Source organism: Monodon monoceros, unplaced genomic scaffold (assembly GCF_005190385.1).
Source record: "Monodon monoceros isolate NGI ecotype Baffin Bay Population unplaced genomic scaffold, NGI_Narwhal_1 Super_Scaffold_20, whole genome shotgun sequence".
NCBI lineage: Eukaryota > Metazoa > Chordata > Mammalia > Artiodactyla > Monodontidae > Monodon > Monodon monoceros.
In genome coordinates this window covers 24,999,831-25,027,788 of record NW_021703777.1, presented here as the reverse complement: position 1 = coordinate 25,027,788, position 27,958 = coordinate 24,999,831, and the positions used below count along the sequence as shown (strand labels likewise).

Below are 27,958 nucleotides of genomic sequence, written 5' to 3'. Positions count from 1 at the left end.
TGTTTCACTAAGTTCTGTAGATCTACCAAATGTTGAAACATTTCATTATACAGTATAAAAAATTTATTAATGTCAACACTGGTCTTATTTGAAAAGTCTGTATTGGGAAACTGTCAAGTTCACAGCGGGTTTTCCAAAATTTTAATTCTTGCTTGAATTTTATCGTTGGCTACAAATGCTGTCAGCTTTTCCTTAAAGTATCAACCTTCATTCATTTCCAAGAAATTGACTGCCGAATACCCAAACTTGAATGACCAAAGTTTGTCAGTTAAAAGTGATATTCCAGGTCTTCCCTGGTGGCGCAGTGGTTGAGAGTCCGCCTGCCGATGCAGGGGACGCGGGTTCGTGCCCCGGTTCGGGAGGATCCCACATGCTGCGGAGCGGCTGGGCCCGTGAGCCACGGCCACTGAGCCTGCGCGTCCGGAGCTGCTGAGCCTGCGCAACGGGAGAGGCCACAACAGTGAGCGGCCCGCGTACCGCAAAAAAAAAAAAAAAAAAAAAAGTGATATTCCAAGAAAAAAGTTGCTGGTTCTGCTCCCAACTCAATCACACACGTACTTTTCCTAGATACAGCCGTCGTACTCCAGTCGTGGCAGAAGTGCTTTTTGCACATATTTCATTACATTTAATATTTTTTAAAAGTTTACTCAAGGGTAAATCTTTAATAAAATTAATAATTTCTACTGCTGCTTCATCAAAGATATTCTTTTTTTATATATATAATTTTTTTTTTTTTGCGGAACGTGGGCCTCTCACTGTTGTGGCCTCTCCCGCTGCGGAGCACAGGCTCCGGACGCGCAGGCTCAGCGGCCATGGCTCACGGTCCCAGCTGCTCCGTGGCATGTGGGATCTTCCCACATGAACCCGTGTCCCCTGCATCGGCAGACGGACTCTCAACCACTGCGCCACCAGGGAAGCCCTAATTTTTTTCTTTTTGACCACGCAGCATGGCTTGTGAGATCCTAGTTCCCTGAGCAGGGATCAAACCCACAGTCCCTGCATTGGAAGCTCAGGGTCTTAACCACTGGACCGCCAGGGAAGTCCCCCACCAAAGACATTCTTAAGTGAAACTGGCAGGGTTGTTTTGTGTGTGTGTGTGTGTGTGTGTGTGTGTGTTTACTGTGAGTGTGTGGTGGTGAAGAGGGCAGTGATTATTAGGATGCTTTGGTGCCACTGCCTCTATTCGAGCTAAGGTGCCAGCATTTTACCCACCATTGCTTTTGTGTCATCAGTGCAAATGTTAACAGAGTGAAAAGGGCAGATAATATCTTAGTATTGCTATGAAAACAGTTTTGATCTTGAGGATCCCTGAAAGGGTCTCAGAGACCCCTGGGGGTCCACAGACCACACTTTGAGAACCACCTCTCTAAGGTGCCTGCACGGGAACGGGAATGCCAAGTCTTGGTGTTTGTGCTTCCTCAGCTTTGCTTGATAATGTTACAATGCAACACTTTGTGGCTGTTTGCACTGAAGAACCCCAAAGGCAGGGGACCCTTCTCTCACAAGGGTGCTCAGCCTCTAGGAGTTTCTTTGAAGTATCTTCAAAGTCTTTTGTTCCATCTGCAAATTTGGATGAAAATAGGCATTTTACTCTATAACACGTGTTGTTTTAAAATAATATTTTAAATAAACTTAGCAGTTAAATTACTTTTCTTCCCCAGAAATACATATGTCAAAACGTTGATCTATGAAGATGCTCCATGTTCATCCTGTGACCTCCTGGTGCCCCCTTAGAGAAGGAGAACTCCTGTGGATACCACGGGCTCAGCATGATTTATTGTGGAGAGTGTATTGTTGCGTACGGAGGTGCCTGAGATTTTCAGGCCTGGGGAGCTGGGAGGATTTCTGGTCTTCTTGTGATCCCTTTTCTGGGCTGCTGTCCCCACCATTCATGAACCCACCGACCCAAGTCAGAAACCTGGGTATAATCTTACATGCGACCCATTTCCTTTCCTCCCACATCAAATGGACCACCAAGTCTTTTGATTGTACTTCCAAAATATCTCTAGCATTCATCACGCACCCTCCCCACCACTGCTTTCATTTATGTTGTTATTTTCTCCCATAAGAATTAACATCTTTTTTTGCCTCAGGCTCATCTCCTCTTCCCCCACCCCAGCCTCTGTATAATCCAGTCTTTACACTGTAGACTTTCTAAAAGACTCATGTAATCCAGATAATCCTTATTTAGGATCTTTTAGGCATTCCCTGAAAGGATAAAGTTTGCTATTCTTAGCAAAGTATAGAAGATGCTTCATCTTTTGAGCCCCCTTTCTTCTGCCCTCCTGTATATCCCTCCTGTATGCCCTCCTGTATATCCCTTATTTCAATCATATCGGGTGATCTGTTTTGCAGACTGCCATGCTTATATCTCCTTACCTTGGCATATTCTTTTCCCTACTTCTGGGATGTCTTCAACCCATCTGATTGGCCTGATAACCTTCTTCTTATCCTTCAACACTCAGTCCTCTGAGAAACCTTCCCTGCCTCCCCTCCCCCCATCATTGTCCCACCTCCCAGCCAGAATTAGGCATATTAGGCATCCCCTCCCATGTTTCCCATGGATCTCTCATAATACCTCCCATGCCACATTATAATTGCTTATTCGTCTATGTCCTTATTGACTGTAAGCTTGGGGCATGGATTATTTCTTACTCGTTTTTGTACATTCTTGCACATAACAGTACTTGGTATACAGTAAGTGGTCAGTGAATATTGTTGAATAAGTGAATGAAAGGAGAGGTTAAGAACAGGTCACAGAATCAAAGATAGGAGGTGTTCTATATACATTATTGAATATATGAATGAGTGAATGAGTGCATGAATGAATGAAAGAATGGGTCACAGAATCCAAGACATAGGAGGTGTTCCATCAACCTTGTTGAATGAACGAATGGAGAAGTTAAGAATGGGCCACAGAATCAAAGGGTTATAGGGGTAGAAAGGACTTGGGGGACTATCTCCTGCCATCTCTTAGAAATGAGAAAACGATTTGCCTGAATTGTTTAACTGGGCTGGGTGGAGGTGATGAACAGTGCCACGAACCTTCCCATGGATGTGGCCTAGCGATGACTGGAGAAAGTCATGTGCTTCTGGAGGAGACTTGCCGACAAGAACAGGGGCCATGGCCTGCACCACAGGGGGATACCACAATCTGAGTGCCAGAGAGCACTTTTGTGGTTGGAAGTTTGTGGCATTCCAGACTGTAGAGTCTCCCCTCTGTTACTGGCTGCTGCTCTCCATCTCTGTCCTCAAACTGTGCCAAGACTGTAAGATTTTCCTGATGACGGGGCATATTCTGCATCTGGATTCCATGGTCATAACAACCAGAAGTTTCCTGCCCTTTTTGGTTGAGGTGATTATGATATAGAGCTGGGTAGCAATAACAACAATTTTGAGGTAAGCTCTACTATTTAAAATACACCGTTCTCTCATCTGAGATTTCTAGGTGCCTGGGAGGGAGAGAAAGGGAAAACTATATTCACAGTGTGCTAACTCTATATGCCAAATACTTTACTTACATAATTCTGATTTACCTTGACAATGACCCTATGAAATTGCAGGTATTAATATCCTGTTCTACACATGAGACAGTGGGCCTGTAGATGTTGGTAGGGTCTAGTAGGAGGCACAGTGGGATTCGAGTGGCATTTTCTGGTGCCAAGGCTTGTGCTCTTTCTGTTTTGCCATGTTGCTTCATGTTCTAGAAATGTTGTGGTTTTTTTGGTTAGGCAAAACCTATTGTCACCTCATTTTATCAACTGGGTGAATTCTTGAAGTTTCATATATGTTATGTACTTAAAAGGAGGAGAATCTGTAGTTGTTTAGTTCAGTGTTGTCTGTGCTTGGCGGTTTGCACAAGCCTTGCCATCTCTGCAGGACCTCGGGGCCTGGGAGAGGGAGCAGGTGTTATTATCCTACTTTACAGACAAGGGATCTGAGTAATGGGAGGGAGTGTCCCATAACTGTCTGGTTCATCTCTGTGGTCATAACATCCAGTCTATGGATTGGTATTTAGTAGGCCGTCCAGTTTTTGTTAAATAAACATCAGGAGTTACATACCTGGTAAGTTCCATATTCAGCCTGGAACCCAGGTCTCCGGATCTGAGCTCAGTGCTCTGTCCACTGCTAAACCATCCTGCTTTTCCCCAGAGCCCTAAGCAGAGAGATACAAGAGTGAACTCTCATTGGCCTGCGTGGCATTTGGGAACCCTCTGATAAGGCTATCTGGTGGATTTCCACAAATCTAAATAAGCACATCTGGCCCCTTAGAATAAGATCTCTTTCTTGTTTTTGTTCCTTTTCCTTTAAATACTTCAATATAGGATTTTAAATCATTTCCTATCATGAATTTGGTAAAGTAGCAGGATACAAAATTAATGCACAGAAATCTCTTGCATTCTTATACACTAATGATGAAATATCTGAAAGAGAAATTAAGGAAACACTCCCACTTAACATTGCAACAAAAAGAATAAAATACCTAGGAATAAACCTACCTAAGGAGACAAAAGACCTGTACGCAGAAAACTATAAGACACTGATGAAAGAAGTTAAAGATGACACAAACAGATGGAGAGATATACCATGTTCTTGGATTGGAAGAATCAACATTGTGAAAATGGCTATACTACCCAAAGCAATCTACAGATTCAATGCAATCCCTATCAAACTACCACTGGCATGTTTCACAGAACTAGAACAAAAAATTTCACAATTTGTATGGAAACACAAAAGATCCCGAATAGCCAAAGCAATCTTGAGAAAGAAAAACGGAGCTGGAGGAAACAGATGCCCGGACTTCAGACTATACTACAAAGCTACAGTAATCAAGACAGTATGGTACTGGCACAAAAACAGACATATAGGTCAATGGTACAGGATAGAAAGCCCAGAGGTAAACCCATGCACATATGGTCACCTTATTTTTGATAAAGGAAGCAAGAATATACAATGGAGAAAAGACAGCTCTTCAATAAATGGTGCTGGCAAAACTGGACAGCTACATGTAAAAGAATGAAATTAGAACACTCCCTAACACCATACACAAAAATAAACTCAAAATGGATTAAAGACCTAAATGTAAGGCTGTAAAACTCTTAGAGGAAAACATAGGCAGAACACTCTATGATGTAAATCACAGGAAGATCCTTTTTTGACCCACCTCCTAGAGAAATGGAAATAAAAACAAAAATAAACAAATGGGACCTAACGAAACTTAAAAGTTTTTGCACAGCAGAGGAAACCATAAACAAGATGAAAAGACAGCCTTCAGAATGGGTGAAAATATTTGCAAGTGAAGCAACTGACAAAGGATTAATCTCCAAAATTTACAAGCAGCTCATGCAGCTCAATATCAAAAAAACAAACAACCCAATCCAAAATGGGCAGAAGACCTAAATAGACATTTCTCCAAAGAAGATATATAGATCTCCAACAAACACATGAAAGGATGCTCAACATCGCTAATCATTAGAGAAATGCAAATCAAAACCACAGTGAGGTATCACCTCACACTGGTCAGAATGGCCATCATCAAAAAATCTACAAACAGTAAATGCTGGAGAGGGTGTGGAGAAAAGGGAACCCTCTTGCACTGTTGGTGGGAATGTAAATTGATACAGCCACTATAGAGAACAGTATGGAGGTTCCTTAAAAAACTAAAAATAGAACTACCATATGACCCAGCAATCCCACTACTGGGCATATACCCAGATAAAACCATAATTCAAAAAGAGTCATGTACCACAATGTTCATTACACCTCTATTTACAATAGCCAGGACATGGAATCAACCTAAAGTGTCCATCAACAGATGAATGGATAAAGAAGATGTGGCACATATATAGAATGGAATATTACTCAGCCATAAAAAGAAATGAAATTGAGTTATATGTAGTGAGGTGTATAGACCTAGAGTCTGTCCTACAGAGTGAAGTAAGTCAGAAAGAGAAAAACAAATACTGTGTGCTCACACATGTATATGGAATCTAAAAAAAAAATAAAATATTGTTCTGAAGAACGTAGGGGCAGGACAGGAATAAAGACGCAGACGTAGAGAATGGATTTGAGGACACGGGAGGGCAAAGGGTAAGCCGGGACGAAGTGAGAGAGTGGCTTGGACATATATAACACTTCCAAATGTAAAATAGATAGCTAGCGGGAAGCAGCTGCATAGCACAGGGAGATCAGCTCGGTGCTTTGTGACCATCTAGAGGCATGGGGTAGGGAGGGTGGGAGGGAGACGCAAGAGGGAGGAGATATGGTGATATATGTATATGTATGGCTGATTCACTTTGTAATAAAGCAGAAACTAACACACCACTGTAGAGCAATTATACTCCAATAAAGATATTTAAAAAAAATCATTTCCTATCTACCTGACATTTCTCAATACAATGATTGGAAAAGGATCGATTATCCAATAATAGACTCATGGAGGATGCACACCAGGAAGATCCCCGAGATCATCTAATGCAGTGTTTTTAAAACTAAAAAGAAAAAAAATTAGTGAACACTTGTCTTTAAGGAGATCGCTCCTGTATAGATAAGATCAAAGTTGGGCTGCAGGTTAGCCGTGTGCTGAGGTGAAAGATAAATGGATCCACACAACTGTGACCTTCCCTGGAGTCCTAGGGTTTTTGAGGGTATGGTTTATAAATCACTGATCTATTCTAAACCCCCTTATAGATGAAGAAACCGAGGCACCAAGGTCCTTAGTGACTCACAGAAGTGGCTGGATCAAGAAGATGGTGATGAAACTTGTTGCCATCTGTCCGAATTTCCAGTATTGTTTTAAGCACCATTCTGCTTTGACTATAAAGAAAAATTACCTATTCTTCTGCCTGTTTCTGTGCAGCTCCTTGAGCTAAGAATGGTTTTACATTTTAAAAGCGTTGTTTAAAAAAAATAAGCAATGGCAAAAAAAAAAAAAACAAAGAATATGGGACAGAGACCGTATGTGCACCACAAAGCCTAAAATATTTACTGTCTGGCCGTTCACAGAAAAAGATTGCTGACCCTGCTTTACAGGATTCACTACTATTGACGTTAGTGTGGAAATACCAAAAGAATTTGGCTTTCTTCTAAGTAGCTTCAAACCATGTAGATTGAAAACAAGGCCTGAGTCATTGAGAATATTTATATCAAAAAGCTTTTCAAATGAAAGCTTTAAATGGCCCTATAGCTTTTCATCCTCCTTTTCAAATACCAGTTATTGGTGGAGGATAAGCTAGGTGACTAAGTTCTTATAACATGTGGGAGAATATTGCAGCCAGAGGGCTGCAGAGAGTTCTAAGCTCTATAAGATGAAAAAGAAGTGGCGTGGTTATTCAAATAGAGAATTGGGGCATCTTACAGACTCCCAAAAGTTTAACAACGAGAGGAGCTGACATACGAATAATGTCAGAGGTCACTCCCGGAAACGGCCATACATCTGCGCGTCAGAGGGATTTATTGCTGTTGTTGAGCACTTACCTTGGGGTTGAACCTCCATCTGAAGCAACAGTAGACATACTCCCTGAGCTCAGCCTTATCACTTGATGCATTTCCAGAAGGACTGAGCTTTGTTGGGAAGTGGAATGGATGTTTTCTTCTCTGGAGCATTGCTCCTGGTGACAGACAACTAGAAAACAGTGCCAGGTTTCTTTCAGGTGAAAGACTTAGCAAAGTTTTCTTAGTGAAACCCCGAGTGGGCATGCCTGAGGAAAGTCCGGGAAGAAAGGAAATCACCCCTGGAGTTCTTCAAACAGAATTAAGTGGACGAAACCGGTGGACTCCGGGTTGTTAAGGGGCTTTTAATCCAGCTCCAGGGTATTCTGGCCCTTGGAATTGCCCTGGTTTGTTGGTTGCTCGTAGATTTTGTTGTATCCACTGTCTTTTGCCTTTCTATCATTGACTTCGTATGTGTATGCCAGAAGGTGGGCAGGGAAAAGAAAGGGAGAGAACAAATAAGAGAACATTTGACCACTAGATAGCAGCCCTGGCACAAAGCCTGGTTCCAGTAAAGGTTAAAATTGTTGGCCTAAATCAGTGTTTAAAGTTGACTTTTGAGTTAGGGTTGTCCTTGTAAGTGGTGTTCTTTGGTGTCATGGATTCTCATGCATAACCCAAAGAAATATTCTCCCACAATTCCATAGCACCATCTCCTTTTGTGAGTATGTGGGAGCTAGGAGCTGCTTCCTCTGCAGCTTTTGTTTTATGTGTATTTAATCGCTAAATAAAAAGCAATTTCCTCTCCCTTGCTAAATCTCTTATCCCCTAAGGCTCTTTTCCTTCTGGATATACATGTATTTTTAGTCAATAAAGGGCTTACTGTGTGAACTTTTCTGTGGCAGTCAGAACAATTATGACTGTGATATGTTTCATTCCAAGGTGCCTGCTGTCAACACTTGGTAAATGTGCCCACAAAGAAATGTATCATTTTATGTATAAGCTAAGATTTTACTAAGTAGCCATTTATCTCTCTATAGAGGGCTGTTCTTAGACTACAGAGTGCATTATTATGTTATTACGGCTTTTTGTTGTTATTAAGTTCTCTTTTGATCTATTAAGAATTTCCTAGTGATTTCAGTAGTTTGGTAACTTATCGTTCATCTTAGAACAGGTATTGGTAATGTTGAGATGAAAACATTTATGCAAGAGGAAATAAAAGTCAAGGAAGCAGATGGTCAACCTATTTATCAGCCTTAGCAGACAATTTTTCTGGTAACACCATGGTAGCCATGGTAAATTTACTACTGATTGCTTGAGGGGACAAATTCGATACATGGAGGTGCCTGAAAGGGTTAACCATCAAGGAATCAATCTGTGGATTAACCAGTCCTGTTTGGGTCTCTCGATTGGCTTTCTGGCCAGTGGGTTCATACTATATTTTCAAGTATTCCCTCTTTTTTTAATTTGCTACAACATATGTGGTGATGAGTACATATATACACACATAGATAGATAGATGATAGATAGATAGATAATAGATAGATAGATAGATGATAGATAGATAATAGATAGATAGATAGATGATAGATAGATAGATAATAGATAGATAGATAGATGATAGATAGATAATAGATAGATAGATGATAGATGATAGATAGATAGATGATAGATAGATAGATGATAGATAGATAGATAATAGATAGATAGATAGATGATAGATAGATAGATGATAGATAGATAGATTTGTTTGTTTGGAGATTTCTAAGTTGCTCTAATAATAAAAGACTTCTCTTGCTTAATGTCTTTTTCAAAATCTTACATTTGACAGAAATTTGGCTAAAGTTTAGAGAGAAGCAAAAATAACCTTTTAGTCTGTAATCTCTTCAGCCTCAGGCGACTTCACACTGAGTGGCAGGGTGGTCAGTTTTGTGCAATAAACCCAGCTTATACAAAAACTACAGTACCAGCTGAGGCTATGGTTTAGAATCCAGAGGTGAACAACCCCAGAAAAAAGTCTCAGGCCTTCATTCAAACGTAAGTGTATTTGTTTTCTAGAGCTTCCATTACAAAGTACCACCAATTGGATGGCTTAAATGACAGAAAAAAATTTCTTTTAATAATTATTCTTAATCGATAAGCTCCTATGACAATTATATGCAACAATTTAATACAAACAAAGCAAATAGATATTGTATTCCCATGATTCAAAAGAAGGTCAAACGAAAGTAATGTATTGTCTCACCTTTCTGGAGGCCAAAAGTCCAAGATCAGGGTGTCAGCAGGGCCATGCTCCTTCTGAAGGTGCTAGGGAAGTATCTGTTGTGGGTCTCTCTCCCAGCTTCTGGTAGTTTCTTGACTTGTGGCAGCACAACTACAGTCTTCACATGGCTTGTCTGTCTGTGTGTGCAAATTTCCCCTTTTGGTAAGGACACCAGTCATACTGGATTAGGGCCCACCCTAATGACCTCATCTCAACTTGATCACCTACAAAGATCCTATTTCTAAAATCGATGACATTCACAGGTACTGGGGGTTGGACTTCAGCATCTTTTGGGGGGATACAATTCAACCTATGACACTTGGTTTTCATCTTTAGTGTGCACAGTTTTAATAAGCCTGGTGATTGTTTTTTCAGTTATGGCAGACAAAAAAGCTTCAAATTTAGAAGGAAGGGACTCTGTGTAGGGCATAATAGAAAAAAAAAAAAGAAGTCAAAAGACTATTAAAGTAGGAATAGTAACTTAAAATACCATTGCTTGGGGCTATATAATATGGAGGCAAGCTGCTGAAAAGTCCCAGGAGTTTCTGAGACACATCTCAGAACATAATAATCATGTTACAAACATAGTAATTATGTTTCACACATCCTGTTTGAGTATGTATGCATTTTTAAATCCCATCAAAACAAAATAAAAATATGCTGACTACATCAAGGTACTTCGGTACTTTTTGATTACCTGAAATATTACTTCTTTGTCAGGTTACTCATATTCCGAAGGTATGAGTTTGAACCTCGCTTTGTCACTAAGTGTGTATATTAAGTAAGGCTTTTGGAAACTTGGTTTCCTGGTCTGTAAAGCGAAGAGAGTACAGTCTACCACGTAAAATTATTGTGAGGATCAGATTTGCTGGTGAATATTAAAACACCCAATATAGAAACAGGTACATTTCCAGTGCTTTATACCTGATTGTTTACTCGTTCAACAAATGTTTATTGGGAACCTGCAGTGTTCCAGGCTTCATTCTAGGATTCATTCATTCACTCAGCGATGATCACTTAGTGATTTAGTAGTAGAAGCACTGACCTCTGCATTGGGACATCTGAGCTCAAGTCCCGTCTTTTTTGTGAATCAATATGGGACCTTGGACATATCACCAGCTCTCTCTAGGCCTCTGCCTAGAGGCTAGACCTATGAACTCGATCTCCAAGGCTTTTCCATCTCTAAAATAATACCTATAACAAAATTCAGTTTCAACAAATAGAGTTGTAGTTCTTGATATCCTACGGGTCCATTGTATCATCCTGGGAAGTTACCTTCTGGGCTTCTGCTTTGCTCTCTGACGTGGGGCGTACCAGGATGAGTGCTGTTCTCTGATAGTAATAATAGTAACACTGACAGCCACCCCTTACTGAGCTCTTGACAGTGTGCTACATACTTTTCATACATTCTTGCTTCTCCAAATAGGGTACATGTTTCTCCAAAGCAGGTGGGTATCCAGAGGGAAATGGTGCACCTTCCAGGAGAATAAATGTTTCTGGATGGTTTGTGAGAAATACCCCCATATTATTAAGTAAGGACAAGCACAGCTATAGTATAGAGTGCAGAATTCACTTGAAATGTTAAGCTAAAACTCAAAGAAATGTGGGGCTTCCTGGGGGGGCATCAGCTTCAGTCCCACGTTTCCCTAGGCTACTGTTGTCTTTTCTTGGCCACCAGGGAGGCTCTGGTGGAAAAGTTTGCAAAACAGGCTCTTTTCCCTATTCTGTGTTTGACTCACATGAGAAAAATAGAATTGTCATTTGTAATTTGGAAAACAGTTCTCATTTCCAGTACAGACAAGGGCTACCTTTCTGATTATTAAGCCCATTCTTCCTTCTTTTTTAAAATATTTATTTATTTATTTTTGGCTGCGTTGGGTCTTCGTTGCTGCTCACGGGCCTTCTCTAGTTGTGGCGAGTGGGGGCTAGGCTTCGTTGTGGTGCGTGGGCTTCTCATTGTGGTGGCTTCTCTTGTTGCGGAGCACGGGCTCTAGGTGCGCAGGCTTCAGTAGTTGTGGCTCACGGGCTCTAGAGCACAGGCTCAGTAGTTGTGGTACACGGGCTTAGTTGTTCCACGGCATGTGGGATCTTCCCAGACCAGGGTTCGAACCTGTGTCCCCTGCATTGGCAGGTGGATTCTTAACCACTGCGCCACCAGGGAAGTCCCAAGCCCATTCTTCTTTCTCATTCATACATGTGGCAAATATTCGAACATGTGCTCCAGTGAGTACCATTCTAAGTGCTGAGGGTACAGCAGCAAGCAAAACAAAGCCTTCTCCCTTATGGAGCTTCTATTCTAATAAACAGTTATGTTTGAGGGGAGACCTGAGGAAGTAAGGGAATCATCCATGTGGCTCTTTTGGGGGGGAAAAGGCTTTCAGGCAAAGAGAATAGCAAGTGCAAAGGCCCTGAGGCAGGAGCCTACTTTATTAACAAGGCAGAGTGGTAGCAGATGAAGCCAGAGGGATACAGATTATGTAGGGCCTTGAGGTCAAGGTAAGGGTTTTGGATTTTATTCTGAGAAATGTGAGAGGCCATTATGGAGGCTTTGTGGATGGAGTAGTGGAATTGGAGATATTTTTAAAAGCTTAACTCTGGCTGCTGGCTAAGAATAGTGGGGCAAGAATTGGAAGTAAGGCAACCAGTCAGAAGGCTACTGCCAATCTCCAAAATATACAAGCAGCTCATGCAGCTCAATATCAAAAAAACAAACAACCCAATCCAAAAATGGGAGGAAGACCTAAATAGACATTTCTCCAAAGAAGATATACAGATTGCCATCAAACACATGAAAGGATGCTCAACATCATTAATCATTAGAGAAATGCAAATCAAAACTACAATGAGGTATCACCTCACACCGGTCAGAATGGCCATCATCAAAAAATCTACAAACAATAAATGCTGAAGAGGTGTGGAGTAAAGGGAACCCTCTTGCACTGTTGGTAGGAATGTAAATTGATACAGCCACTATGGAGAACAGTATGGAGGTTCCTTAGAAAACTACAAATAGAACTACCATATGACCCAGCAATCCCACTACTGGGCATATACCCTGAGAAAACCATAATTCAAAAAGTGTCATGTATCACAATGTTCATTGCAGCTCTATTTACAATAGCCAGGACATGGAAGCAACCTACATGTCCATCGACAGACGAATGGATAAAGAAGATGTGGCACGTATATACAATGGAAGATTACTCAGCCATAAAAAGAAACGAAATTGAGTTATTTGTAGTGAGGTAGATGGACCTAGAGTCTGTCATACAGAGTGAAGTAAGTCAGAAAGAGAAAAACAAATACTGAATGCTAAAGCATGTCTATGGAATCTAGAAAAATGGTACTGATGAACCTAGTGGTAGGGCAGGAATAAAGATGCAGATGTAGAGAATGGACTTGAGGACACGGGGGAAGGGGAGGCTAGGATGTAGTGAGAGAGTGGCATGGACATACATACACTACCAAATGTAAAATGGATGGCTGGTGGGAAGCAGCCGCATAGCACGGGGAGATCAGCTCGGTGCTCTGTGACCACCTAGAGGGGTGGGATAGGGAGGGTGGGACAGAGACGCAAGAGGGAGGGGATATGGGGATATATGTATATGTATAGCTGATTCACTTTGTTATACAGCAAAAACTAACACCACATTGTAAAGCAATTATACTCCAATAAAGACGTATAAAGGAAAAAAAAAAGGCTACTTCCATAGTCCAGGCAAAGGGTGCAGTGCTGTATACGAGGGTGGGAGTTGTAGTAATGGTGAAAAGTGGCAAAATTTGGGATGTATGTTGAAAGTAGAACCAAGAGAATCCACAAATGAATTAGATGGGGGGTGGTGGTGAGAGAAAGAGGATAGAGGAGACTGGCTGTGGCGTTTTGGTCTAAGCAGTTGCAGGGATGGAGTAGTTGCCATTCACGTTGAGATGAGCAGTTTGATGGAGGAGATTGGGTAGTTCCTCGGTCACTGGAAGACCTGGCCACTTTATATGAGAATATTGAAACTGGCTTAGATACTGTTTGGAACTCACTCTGAAGATAAGGAGCGATGTGTTAATTTGTGATACCTTTGTTTTCCTCGTGGACACTTCCAACAATAATTTGCAAACACGGCTGTGTGCAAAATGCTCATTTTGACCCAGGAGGCCGCTCTGCTATCTCAGTCTGCGGACGCTTATCCTCTCCAGACTTCCTCTCATTTCCCCATGCCCTCACGTCACCTTTTCCTCAGCTGGACTGGTGACAGGGATCTGGTTGTCTTCTCCACCCTGGCAGTTTAAAATAACTAGCAATTCTTACATTTTATTCTTGGCCACGCTGACAGCGGATGGGTGCCCCCGGGCATCGGTGTCCTGTAACTGCAGTCTCCGCTGCTTGGTCCTGCAGAGCCGATTACCTGTCCATGCCTGTCACTCAGACTGTGGCCTTGGAGCCCCAAACCCCTGAAAGGTCTCTTCGTTGAGGGCAGAACCGGTGTGGGGGGATGTGCTGAGGCTTTCAGGCTACAAAGGGACAACTGAAAAATTGGCAAGTAAATCGGCCTAAAGGAGGATATGGTTTATGCTCAGAATCACAAAATGGGTTCCAAACCGCCTGACGTGCAGCATACTAAACCTTTATGAAACATTAGAGAGGTCACTGCTTTTGTCCTCCTGGTGCCTCTTTCCTCTCGTTTCTTCTGTGACCCACATTGAGCCATTGTTAAGCCTGCCCTCTAGCTTCAGCGATAGGTCCAGGGAGTGGCACATGACCTGCAGCAGTCAATCAGAGGAGGAAAGACCTTTCTCCCATGGTACGTCATTGAGAGTGAGAACCCAGAACCTACACGGCCAGGGTTTTAGCCTCCTGGGAAAGTGGCCCGAGAGGAGGATGTTAATCTCCGAGAAGAGACTAGAGGCAAATGAGAGGGAGCCCTGATGGTGCTTTCCACACCCTCTCTGGTGCTAGCAACATTGTGTCCCTCTCAGTGATGTAGGGACCAAGAATATTACCTATGGCTTCCTGCAGTCCCGGTTGTCATTTACAACCAGAGAAGCCCTACTACTTACCCCTACTATGGGCAGGGCTTTGAGGGGAAATACAAAAGTGACTTGATCACAGTCCTGCCCCAGGAATGTACAACCTAACAGTTTGATTTCAAAAGTAGTGGGGACTTCCCTGGTGGTGCAGTGGTTAAGAATCCGCCTGCCAATGCAGGGGACTCGGGTTCGATCCCTGGTCCGGGAAGATCCCACATGCCGCCGAGCAACCAAGCTGGTGTGCCACAACTACTGAGCCTGCGCTCTAGAGCCCGTGCTCCGCAGCGAGAGAAGCCACCGCAATGAGAAGCCAGTGCACCGCAAAGAGTAGCCCCCGCTTGCCACAGCTAGAGAAAACCCACATCTGGCAACGAAGACCCAATGCAGCCAAAAATAAATAAACAAGTAAGTAAGTAAGTAAATAAATATATAAAACAAAAAACCCCCCAAAGTAGTGAGTAGGGTAAGGTAGTTGGTCAACTCTGCCCTTATCAAATCAATAGACGGTGAGTTTTTAAAATGTGAAGAATCTGGAAACATTTTCCTTAGGTGAGTTTATCTAACATTGGTCACCAGAATATTAGCTTACTCCACAACTGGGCTGTTTCCTGTTTGATAGCTGGCAGAGGAGTGGGCCCTCTTATGAGTGAATTTCCAGCATCGTCTGTTGAAATCCTTTTCATCCTCTGAGGTCCATTTCCAAAGCCACCTGCGCAATTGGAATGATTTGCTCTCTTGCGCACACACGGCTCTTGCTTGATGGTACTAGTCATTGTGTTTCATAGGATTGCATTCCTGGCTTCCCTGTTGATTACAAACTGTTGGCCTAGAAATTCGAGGCGCTCTGTTGTAGAGAACAGTTCCCTGAACATGGTAAATGCTCAGTAAATGTTGAATTAAGCCAATTACCAGCATTGGTTTTATTAATAACTTTTGTACACGGCTCCATAAACTTTGCAAACTGCTTTTGTATACAGTTACAAGGAAACGTCTGTTGTATGATTTAAGGTTTGTATTCCAGGTATAACTGATAATACTGATAGTGATGTGTGGCCTTTAGCTATGGACGTGCATTAGGTGGAAAGTGAAAACATGGAAGATTTGTAGATGAAAATGAACCAGAAGGTTAGGGACCAGGTGAACACACCTGTGGTCACAAGAAGAGGGTGTTGGCTGCCAGAGGACTGACCATGAGTCAGCTCCATCCAGGCGAGTCCTGAGAGCTTAATCCTCGTCCTCTTCAATACCTGCTGGTGAGATTCATGTGGACTGACTGGTGGGAATGGTTTGTGGGTAGATTTAGAAGTGAGGCTTTTCGGCTTCCATCTCCACTTGCTTTCACCTCAGCCAAAAGGCGTGAAAATTAATAGGCGACTCCTTATATATTTTTTTCTCTCTCCTACCGATCTTTCTGAATGAGGACCTTCTGAGCTGACTATCAGTCCAATTAAATGCATCTGATTAAAACTGTCAAACTGAAAGGGAAGTGAGTTGAAAAAAATGCAGCGAGAGTTGTGGCTCTCAAGTTACCCAGTTTCTCAGCTTGAGGACTGAATTGTAAATAAATGTGTTAGGTAGTGAAATTTGGTTTTGTTTTCCCCAAAGGAGAAGTATTTGCCACATGGAAACAAAATGTATTCAGCATAATCTCATTCTGTAATTGCACCGTTTCTATTCTTAATTCTTCGAGTTTCTGATTTAAAGGGAAAAACACCAAAACAGACTGTTGTGTAAAATTGACAGGAATGAGTGTGAACCTGGCTGTCAGAGACATAGCAATGGAAATAGCTTCCTGTTCTGGAGGTTAAAAATAATGGATCTAGGAGGGAGTTATTTACACGGGCAGTTCGGAGGCTTCCCCAGGAGCCTCAGTCAGGAGAGCTGTGAGATCCACGGTGGAGGCTGGATGTGCGGGGAGCGTCTGCAGGAGAGTGGCCTGTGCGCTGCCCTGTGATTACGTGCCACTGTTCCCTGCTGGTGACAGACCAGGAAACAGAACAGCCTCGCAGCCCAGGGTGGGGCTGGGGGATGGGGTGTGTGCGTGGGGGGAGCCTCAGGTTGGGAAAGAGCGTCAAAAGTCAAGCCTCGCTTGTTCTGAAGTTCGTGATGTCAGGCAGATTAATCCCCTAGATTGCAGGAATGCTATTGGAGCATCCCAGTGAGAGAACCTTTTCTCATCATTCGGTGTGAAAGGCTTGGGGCGGGGGGTGGGGGTGGGGGGCTGGGGGGTGGCGGTGCAGACCCCGCAGAAGCGGAGCTCCCCGCAACTGGACCAGGGAGAATGAAACTGAATGTGAAAATAGAACAACAGCCCAGAAGAAGGGAAACAAAATTAATATTTGTGGGAGAAAAATCCTTGTTGCCGCCGTTTTATGAACTGAAAGCCTATTTATCGAAGCCTGTCAGGATTTTTCTCTAAACCTCTGCAGGTCCCAACTTCTCTTGCATTCATTTCTCTGCGTGCATCTCCCACCTTTTGCTTGAACTCAGGTGACGACAGAATAATTTCGGAGATGTTTCTCCTCGGGTCTCTGGTCTGGCTCCTTCTAGGTCATGCCTCACAATTGTTTGCTGGTTTATTACTTGAATAACCTCGATTTCAGGAGCAGCATTTTTGGAAACGTGATTAATAGAATATTACGAGTTTAAAAATATTCTTTAGGTAGCCGAGTTTCCTTGCAGTGCACAAGAGGGTGTATGTATCTCAGTGAGCGTGTCTGCAAAGCAGGGAGAAATGGATGGTTAAGAAATATCCCGGGGTTTTAAAGGACATAAATTGGTCTGTTTAAGAAATGCTTTGTTTGATTGTTTGCTTTTTCTGGGCTGTGTTTTGGTGAGGTTGAGGAAGTTGCTTTAAAAGTGGATATCAACTGTTTGTATCACCCTTTTTTTTTTTTTACTTTATGTTGGAGTATAGCTGATTAACAACGCTGTGATAGTTTCAGGTGCACAGCAAAGCGACTCAGCCATACATATACATGCATCCATTCTCCCCCAAACTCCCCTCCCATCCAGGCTGCCACATAACATTGAGCAGAGTTCCCTGTGCTATACAGTAAGTCCTTGTTTCTTTAACACTCTTAAACGTTTGGATCTCCTTATCACTGCTTGATGGGATTAGAGCCTGAATTCTTTAGTTTTTGACCCACTCACGGCTTCAGCACATTTGGAGGGGGAATAGTCTTACTCAGTTAGGGTCTGGAGGGGGCAGGAAATTAAATTTTGCCTTTGGGGCTTTTCCAATAGATGTGTTGAATTCTTCAGGCGTTTGAAATCAATTTTTGACGACAGCAACAGAGAAGAGGCAGAGAGGGAATGGAGAGATCAGAGTATAGGAATAATAGATATTTACCTCTTAATGGTTTATCTTAAAATAAAGAGTAAATACAGTCCTTATCACTGAGAATTCTCTTGCTGATTTCTGTTTCCAGAGGGTGGAAGGATAGCTGGCTGGGGGTGGGAGGACAGCTGCTCAGAGCTTTCTAGAAGTTGCTATTCAGAGGGCATCTGGCAGGGGCTTTGAAAAGGAGCCTTGGGCCGGGTGTTGAGAGATTTGGGTTTTGGGTTCCAGTGTTAGCAGTGGGTTAGCTGTGTGCCTTTGATGCAACCAGGTAACCTTTACAGTATTTAATAGTCTCAGTAAAATGACAAGACTGGACACGGATGTGGTTGTAATTCTTTGTGTTTCTCAAAACCCCGATTTTATGTACCTTGTTAATTGCCTCATACTACAAAGTTCTAGACCAATCTTGACTATGTCCAGCTACTCTAGTTTGACAAAAACGTAATCTACAAGTATTTCCTTTTCAAACATACATTTTCCTATGTTAGTTCATTTAGCGAGTGTTAATAAAGATCAAAGGAGAGATCCTTGAACAAGATCTTCAACGATTCTTACTGGAGTGATTTTTAAATCTTTTAGTTCTCTTACTATTTATAAGATCGCTCCCATGTGATTTTTCTGCAGGATGAGGTATATAATCGGAAATCAAGACAGGGGCTTTGCCAAAGGAACGTAAAATTAGCCCTATTGTTGAAATGGATGTTGACTGTTTGTTGTTTGGTAAAAGCATCCCTTCGAGAAGCCGTTGGGGGAGATGTGTCGTTCTGTGTCCCGCCGCTTTCAGGAAAGATGAAAAATGTTGAAATCAAATGGGAAGAAGGAAATGTGGCAAATCACAAGGAGCCGGACTGTTCTTAACAGAGAAAACTCAATTTTGTCTGCTTTTTTCCAGCAAATTCCATTTGATATTTTATATCTTCTTGATAACTTAATAAGGAATCTCAGGAAGGAGTTGCAGAACTTTAACGTAGTGAAAGAGAATTTGTCATTTGTGACATTTCTCCTCTAAAGAGCAGGGGAAGATCAGTGTATTAGCTTGTAGCTCGTGCATTACTACTTGCGGCTATTTCTATTGGGAAAGGAAACAGCATGTTATACAGCAAAGCTTGGCACAGTGGGGCATTTTGGCTCGATCCCTAAACCTTCACGGAACTCTGCTAGGGACCAGGCATTGTGCTAGGCATATGTGGGATCTGTACATAATAAGAAAACCCCCGCCTTCAAGGAACACCACCACTTAATTTTTTAGAAGATAGGTCCGTAGCAGACAGTTCATTTAGAGTAATATAACACCAATATTTTAAAAATGGGAGTGTTGGGTCTGCATTCAAACTATGCACAGAATCCGGCTACTTCTCCCCACCTGCGATCACCTTGAGCTGGCCTCTCTGTTCCCACCTTGTACCTGCGCTCTCTCTTCCACATGCGTCCAGAACAAACCTTTGAAAACCTGAGTCACAGCATGTCACTGCCCTGCCCCTCCCCCTCCAGTGGTTCCCAGTTGCAGCAGATGCAAAAGACCTTTCAGTTGTTTACAATGTCCTACTGATAGGTATGGCCTCCCTCCTTTATAACTTACACACACTCTCTCTCTCTCTCATTATCTTTCTGTCCTACTGCTCTGACACTCACTCACTCACTCCACTCTCCCCACACTGGCTTCCTTGCTGGTCCATGCACATACCAGGCAAGTTCCCACATCAGGGCGTTTACAGTGACCCCCTCTGCCTGGGCCCCTCTCCCAGAGATGGCTGCCTGACCAGCTGCTGGCGTCTTTCAAGTCTTTGCTCAAATGTCACCACCGCCTCAGTGAAGCCTCACCCCAACTACCTGATTTAACATGACAACTCACCTCCTACCCCTTACCTCCAACCCTCCTTGTTCTGCTCTGTATCTTTTCCCATAACACTTATCACCCTCTGGCTTACTGTAGGATTTACTCATTTATTCATTTTGTTTAACATCTGTCTTTCTCCACTGGAATGTAAGCTCCAAGAAGGCAGGATCTTTGTTTAGTTCAACGTTGTTCAGTCTAGAACAATCTAGAACAACGCCTGACATGCAGCAGGCACTCCCTCATTATTTGTTGAATGAGTGAGTGAATGAATGAGAAAGAGACTAATTCTGACTGAGAGTTCTAGGCAGAATCATGAGGAAGAATCCTTTGAGCTGGCTGTTGAAGGATGGGCAGAGTTGGACCGTCGGGTTTTCTGGGGAAAGACATTCCAGATCAAAGGCATATTTTGAGCAAAGGCAGAAAAGTGGCAGAGCCCACCTGTGCTCCTGGAACGGCAAAGAGTCCCAAGTAACCGGTGCTGGGGGCCAGTGAGAGCAGTAAGGGTGGACAGATAAACCAATGGATAGAAAAATAACGAAAGGGGACTCCGGGTGGAGTGAGGGAACAAATTACTAATCACTGCCCATGTTGAGAGGGCAGGCGAGTCGGGGGTTGGAATCTCAAACAAGCAGCATGCGTTGTCCCTTTAAGAAATCAGGGAGAGATTGTCCCTTTTAAGAAATCAGGAATGTGAATAGTGTTTGCTAATGAGATCTCATCTTTATATAGTACTTGACTGTTTTCAAAACATGGTCACATGTTTATTATGATGGAGGCTTCAGGACAACTATGTGAAGTTGGTATAATAGCTAATAGGCAGGTTTTTATTTACATGATTTGATCAACTTAAAGTTAATTGCATTTTACTGTATCAAGCCAGCTAAGTGACTGGTAGTTAGAAAGTGGAGAAGCGGCTTCCCACTGCCTTGGGTCTCATCACACTGTGTTTCTCCTTCTGCCAGTCTGCCTCTTTCATTCCCACGCAATCCTAAAGATGTCATGCTGGGATTTTTCACCAGGGTACAAGCTTCTTCCCATTTCCCCCATCATTGAAAGTAGCAGTTTCTTCTTTACCAGATCCATTTTTCTCTTTCCCCCTTTTCCATTTCACTTTACCTGGAATAATTATGAGAACGATGAACACGTGTAGAAGGTGGGTGTGTTTTTACCTTGGCCTGTTCAGCATCCTTTCAGGCTTAGGCCGAGACGGTCTGACCCAGCACCTGACGTGCTCTAAAGTTGTGTCTGTCTTTCGTGTGGTTCGTGGGTGGAAGGGCAGAGGAAGCATGTCCACGACTCCGTGTGAGTGTCTTCAGGCTTGCTTGTTGCTCGCTTTGGGAGTAAACCTGATCTTCTTAATTCCCCCAGATATTAGTAGGCAGGACGAGGCGGAGGGAGAACTCAGTGAAGGAGAACACTGGTATGGGAACTCTTCAGAGACGCCGTCGGAAGCATCCTATGGAGAAGTCCAGGAGAACTATAAGCTGTCCCTGGAGGACCGGATCCAGGAGCAGTCCACTTCCCCCGACACCTCCTTGGGAAGCGGGACCCCCAGCAGTCACACGTTGGAGCTGGTGGCACTTGACGGTGAGGTCCTGCGAGACCCACTGCAGTGTCCGGATCACCTCTCCCCCGGCGTGTCTTCTTTGTGTGATGACGATCCCGCGGGCTCCACCAAGCCCTTGAGCAGCAACTTGAGGCGGCTGCTAGAGGCCGGGTCCCTCAAACTCGATGCCACGGCCACGGCCAACGGCAGGGTGGAGTCCCCTGTCAACGTCGGCTCGAATCTCTCCTTTTCCCCACCGTCCCACCATGCCCAACAGCTCAGCGTGCTGGCCAGGAAGTTGGCAGAGAAGCAGGAACAGAATGACCAATACACTCCAAGTAACCGTTTCATATGGAATCAAGGTAAGTGGTTGCCAAACTCAACCACCACCTGCGGCTTGTCCCCGGATTCAGCCATCCTCAAACTGAAAGCTGCAGCCAATGCTGTCCTGCAGGACAAATCGCTGACCAGGACGGAGGAGACCATGCGATTTGAGTCCTTTTCCTCCCCTTTCAGCTCCCAGTCTGCCAGCTCCACCTTGGCAGCTTTATCCAAGAAAGTCAGCGAGAGAAGCTTGACTCCTGGCCAGGAACACCCGCCCCCGGCCAGCTCTTTCCTTTCCCTGGCTTCCATGACCTCCTCGGCGGCCCTTCTGAAAGAGGTCGCAGCAAGGGCTGCCGGGACCCTTCTGGCTGAGAAATCATCACTGGTGCCTGAGGACCCTCTCCCGCCACCGCCTTCAGAGAAGAAGCAAGACAAAGTGACCCCGCCGCCACCTCCGCCACAATCCTTGGAATTATTGTTACTCCCAGTTCCTAAGGGCAGAGTGTCTAAACCCTCCAACTCAGGTATGGATGCTTTCATTTCCATCATCTTGTAAGTCTTTTTTGTTTTTACCTGTCAGTTGCAACGTCTAATTCATTGACTTCTTCACTTGGGTTCCCCATCGGATCTGAGGCAGGAAGAAAAAAGCAGGAATACTTTAAGTAAGCAGCCTAGGGGGTTCTTTCATGTATGTGTGACACAAAAAACTTCACCAATAGCTTTAGTTTTGAAAGGTAATGAATAATCTTAGAGACATACGGTACTCCTCCGTTGCATAGAAATGATTTTTTTTTTTTTTTTCTTACCAAGTTCAGGCTAGGTCCACACAAGATATATTTAATAGGGGAAGATCAAAGCACCTTTGTCATGGAGTGCATGGCATCCCTGAACAGAGGGGAGAAGAAAAACTCACTGCTTTTGAAACAGTTGACAAGAGAGAGCTTACCGTCCTACTGCCTCCATGACAAATGGACTTTTGTATCATCAGTAGCTATTCTGCCCTAATTTACCACACTGTATACTTTCATGTTAGTATTTATATTAATTTTTCGTGGAACGTAAGCCTTTACTTATCGTGTTCTTCCATAATATCTTGTCACACAAGAACTCTAAAGAGTATTGTCATTCAGATGTAATCAAAGCATTTCCTGCAAATGCTTTATTTTATTCCAGTCCAATCAGATTCTGAAGGAATGTGCATGTGGAAAATGTGAATCATGGGTTTTTCTTGTGGAGACGGTCTTTCCAAAGGAGAAGTGGCCGTTTTATAGAGCCTTGACATTCACAGTTATTCATCTGAGGGAGAAACTTAGTCACTTGAGTCCTCACAGTGGAAACATCATTTCTTGTACTGCTTTGTTTCTAAATTATGCCCATGGTAAGTACAGAGCCCCAGAGATGGATATATGGAGTTTCGGATGTCTCTTGAGGATATCCTGCCAGACTGGAACAGGAAGTGGGCCATGTGTGTCCTCATCGGGAGAAACGCTGCCATTGTGTGCGTCTAGCCAACTTTTGATTATTTGCAGCCATGTTGATGACAGGAGCTTAGAATGGCAAATAATTGACTGAACAATCACAGCTAACATCAGTTTGATGCGTTTATGACAAATTTCCATTTAAATTGCTGAGTGAGCTATATGCACTCATTATAATTACTGGAAAACTTGTGTAAACAGCAGAACAGAGCTAGGCAAATGGATATGTGGAACTTTTATGACTCTTTAAGTGATCCAAACTGCTCAGTCTAGGGTTTCTGAAGTGTCAGTAAAATCCTGGAATGTTGATCAATTCTGAGTTTCCCTACTCTTCACTTCTCACTCGCCATCTGGGGAAATAAAGAGAAAAATGGCTAAAATTAGGAAAAGGGGGACAAGCAGAGGGAGTGGGGTAATTCTGCAAGGGAATAGATCACTCCTGGTTTATAGAAATTTCATTTAGGGGTAGCAGCAGAAAGAGAGGTATGGCTATCTGTGTAAAATGTCACTTTATAAGTATTCTCCATCTGGTTGTTAAATAACTGTATTAATGATGTTTCTCCTGTAAATTCACCTTGACATTAGTTACTAGGAAAAGCTTACACAAATTTAGTAATAAACTTTAGTTGGCTAAAGGCTTGGAAAGAGGGAACTGATAAAACTGTCTCCTGACGGCAGACTCTAATGGCTTTGTCATTTTCAAGTGTCTTGGGTGTAACCAGCAATAGTTATGAAGTGTGATCTTTTCACTCAAGTGACTAGATGCACGTGAAGATGGGAGAAAGGTCATGAGCTTCCAGGGTGGGCGATAGACTGTTTGCCTGTTTCGTTGTAGGATCTGCACTCTAGGGATGAGATGTGCTCCCTTTTTGGTTTAAATGCACTTAATCCATGCCCATACCTCCACAGGCTTCTCAGTGGAATTGAATATGAAGATCTATACGAAATTGATTTTTTCTTTTTTCTTTACTGAATTTATTCTGTTGCTGAAACACTTAATATTTGAATCAATGAACATGTTCCAACTGAAAGAGGAGGGAAAAGAACTTCTCAGAATGGGGCTCTGCCACCCCTTTTGCTGATGGACAGGGACCTGTGTCCCCTGTTTTCCACATGCCTCTGTTCACAGTCCTAGACTTGGCAAAGCGGCTCCATTGACTGAGTGATTGTATTAAAAAACAAAACAAAACAAAACATTCATTTTGTAAAACTCACACAAGAGAAAAGATCGCTGCAAAGAGAAACACGAGGGCTCTTGAAATGATCCCCTGTGTGTCCGTGTGGGCGCACCCTAAATTCAAGTTATGTTTCTTTAAAACTTTTATTTATTAAACCATAGTTGCTTTACAATACTGTGTTAGTTTCAGGTGTACAGCTTCAGATTCTTTTCCATTATAGGTTATTACAAGATGTTGAATATAGTTCCCTGTGCTATACAGTAAATCCCTGTCGTTTATCTATTTTATATATAGTGATATGTATCTATAAATCCTTTACTCCTAATTAATCCTTCCATTCCTTTCCCCTTTGGTAACCATAAGTTTGTTTTCTATGTCTGTGAGTCTATTTGTTTTGTAAATAAGTTAGATTCCACATATAAGCGATATCACGTGATATTTGTCTTTCTGTCTGACTTTCTTTACCCAATATGATAATCTCTAGGTCCATCCATGTTGCTGCCAATGGCATTATTTCATTCTGTTTAATGGCTGAGTAATATTCCGTTGTGTATGTGTGTGTGTGTATATATATATATACATACACCACATCTTCTTTATCCATTCATCAGTTGATGGACATTTAGGTTGGTGGACAAGTTCTGTTCCTTATTGCATGGACTGGAAATAGGAGAGGGGGTGCCTCTGTGCACTTTTCACTTAAAGTGAATGTCATCGCCTCCTAGCATCCTAACTGGATTATGGATTAAGAAGTTGATAGAATATCCGATTTTGTTATTTACTTTGTACCATGGAGAGATAATTTGGCTGGCGTCACTTGACTCACTGGTTTTTGAATCTGAGGAGTGGAAGGGAAGGTGGGTCTTCTCTGTCTGCCCCCTCCTCTCCCTTTCTCCACACGGTACTGTTGGTTTCAGGGCCACCTGGGGGCTGGATTTGGATGTGACTTGACTTTACATAAAAAGCATTATGGGAATGCAGTGAGAGCTGTCACCCATGCTTCTAAACAGTTCTCGTGATTATTTTTTTCCTTTACTTTAGAAAGAAATCTTAGTTTAATTCAAAATAGGTAGGTGGACCGACTTCTCACAGCAGGGAAAAGGTTTCTGTTGCCTACTACTTAAATAAACAAATAATAACCAAAAAAAATTTTTAAATCCACAGAAATAAGTTACACACCATTCCGATTTCAAGTGGGGCTTTACATTTTAAAGCTGTTTCTCAAAATGTTGCAGAAAGGGCATATAAAGTTGATTCTGGAGTTACAAAGGGAGATGTGCTAGAAAAGCCAGTCCTGTCTTGAGTCATTTAGACACTAGCATTTCTTTGACCTTCTTTAGGTCAAGGGAAGTCCAAACCATGAAAAAAAGAAAGTGTCTTTTAGGTCTGCCCTTATTTGTCTTTTTTGAACAGGATTCGGTTGTTGCCAGGTCATGGTGTATTTAATTCCTTAAAGAGTCCACCACTCGATAGCCTTTCCCCCTGCAAGGAGAGGTGACACTGGAGGAGGAGGTTTCTTTCATGTGACCCTGCGCCCCGGCACATGTGACACTGCTCCTCTGAAAGGGGACACGATAGAGAGAAGATCATGTCCATTTGCTCTAAAGATAAATGTCACACATTGACTCAATTCTCTTTGAAGCTACTGTTCTGTTGCAGCTCAGAACAAAATAAATGGTTTTTATTTTAAAGACAAAGTTTCTTGTAGAAGCCCGACAAGATTCCCAGGATGCCAGGCTCCTGGTTAAAAGAAATCACTAGGCGAGTTTCCGAGAGAGTGTCTCCAAAGCATCTTATTTTCCTGAGTAAAATTTAAATATGCTTAGAAGCAAGCTGGTCTCATATAGCTGAGAGCTAAGAATATTTCCTGGGTCAATAGATACGGTTTCCTGGCTGCTGTTTTTATTCCTGTTTATGAGATGTTATTAACATTATTGCAAAAGCAGAGAAAGTCCAGAAAGTCAGGTCACCTCTTCTGATACTCCCCTTAGGTCCATCGTTATTAGAGCCGTAATCTGGGGATGATGGCATAGAGGGACTTCCTTAGAAAATTCACTTTTTAATCAAGATTCAGAACTATCTGTCACCGATCTCACTTATATTTCCCCAGTGATTTAAACTTAGACTGCTTCAAGATATCAGACTTCTCTCTTAGTTTTACTGAATGCTTACCAGTTGTTAAAATATACATCGATTATCTTGATGTCAGTAACAGCAGAAAGACCCAGTGACATCCATTGCCAACATAGGTTTTGTTTCCCTGAAATAGGAGTTGAGAGACATGCCCAAGAAATTCCATGGAAAGATGTTAAATCCATGTATATTGCTAGGAAGGAGGATGATGGCTCATCCTACGGAGATACGCACTAGTAGGTTAGTGGGCCTAGAGTGGGGTCGGATGGTGCAGGGGTTAAACACACCCAGGGCCACCTGGCGTCTTAAACTCCTTCGATGTGTATGGAAAGGTCTGTTTGCGGAAACAACCCACTTGCAAATTATCTTACCACTTAGGATATAACAAGGCAAAGTTTGATTTCAAAGCCTACAAAACAATTACATTTGTTTAAAAAATTACCTACCTTGAGTTACAGTGATTTAGTTAAAACCCTCCATGATTTTTTTTTTTTTTAACCCAATGAAGTTTTTATGTATAGACAATAGGGCAGAGCACCCACCGGACATGAAGAGATTGGCTGTCATCCCCACCCTTCCACTAATGAGCAGAGGGACCATACTAAGCATAAATCTCAGTTCAGTTTCCTCAACTGTGCACTGAACTGCTCGGAATTTATCCTCCAAGATTGTTCCCCGCTTTAAAATTCCTTGCTTTTACTTTCTTTATTTGTCTATCAACTCAAAATAAAACTTTCTCTGTTTTTGAATTAAATACGTTGCTTCTTAAAATTCCCTATCAAACCTTCTGCGAGATTGTCTCTCTGCCTTGGACAGATCCTGTCCATTGTAAATAGATGACATATATCATTGTACTTTATTAATGGGGTAGTCACACTACATACATTGTTAACATTAGTTGCTCCAAAATTCATTTTGAAAATAAGTGAGCTATGAGTATGTGAACATCTCTATAAGTATGTGATCATCATGGTTTATATACTCATTCTTTCAAGATGTGTATTGGCATACTCTGTGAAAAGCATGCGCTCTCAGGTTAACATACTTCCGCTGGGACTTACTGGCAGCTTCCTGGACCTGTTTCTTCCATTTCCAGCCCATGTTTCATTTTCTGATACTCTCTTGACCCAGCCCTTTCCACTTAAGTTCATTATGGCCCAACACACAATGACTGAATTGTACTTGGTCCCCAGCATTGTTTTGGATGCTAGAGACACTAGGTAAGGACTTCCAGCTCTGCCCTAGCCAGTTCCTGCCTCCACTCCCTTCTTCTTTTCTCCTTCCATCTTTTCCATCTTTCTGTTTCCCCTGCTGAGCTGAATTTGGCCATCAGAGTTCTGCACAGGCTGAGCTGGACCTACCTGAACAGCACAGTGGATTGCTGCTGAATTTTATTTCCTCTTGGC

General features: G+C 42.6%; 1 protein-coding gene across 3 annotated transcripts in view; it reads left to right on the top strand.

The window, feature by feature from the left end:
* Positions 1-27,958, top strand: part of ZNF827 (zinc finger protein 827) — a 178,900-nt gene that overhangs the window by 16,154 nt on the left and 134,788 nt on the right. For 2 of the 3 annotated variants that reach the window (XM_029235163.1, XM_029235161.1), the window contains exon 1: positions 21,021-22,287. In XM_029235163.1, coding sequence (XP_029090996.1) covers positions 21,021-22,287 — 1,267 coding nt within the window. Of the gene's footprint in view, positions 1-21,020; positions 22,288-27,958 lie in introns of those variants that run through there. The other variant, XM_029235162.1, reaches the window with a different exon arrangement.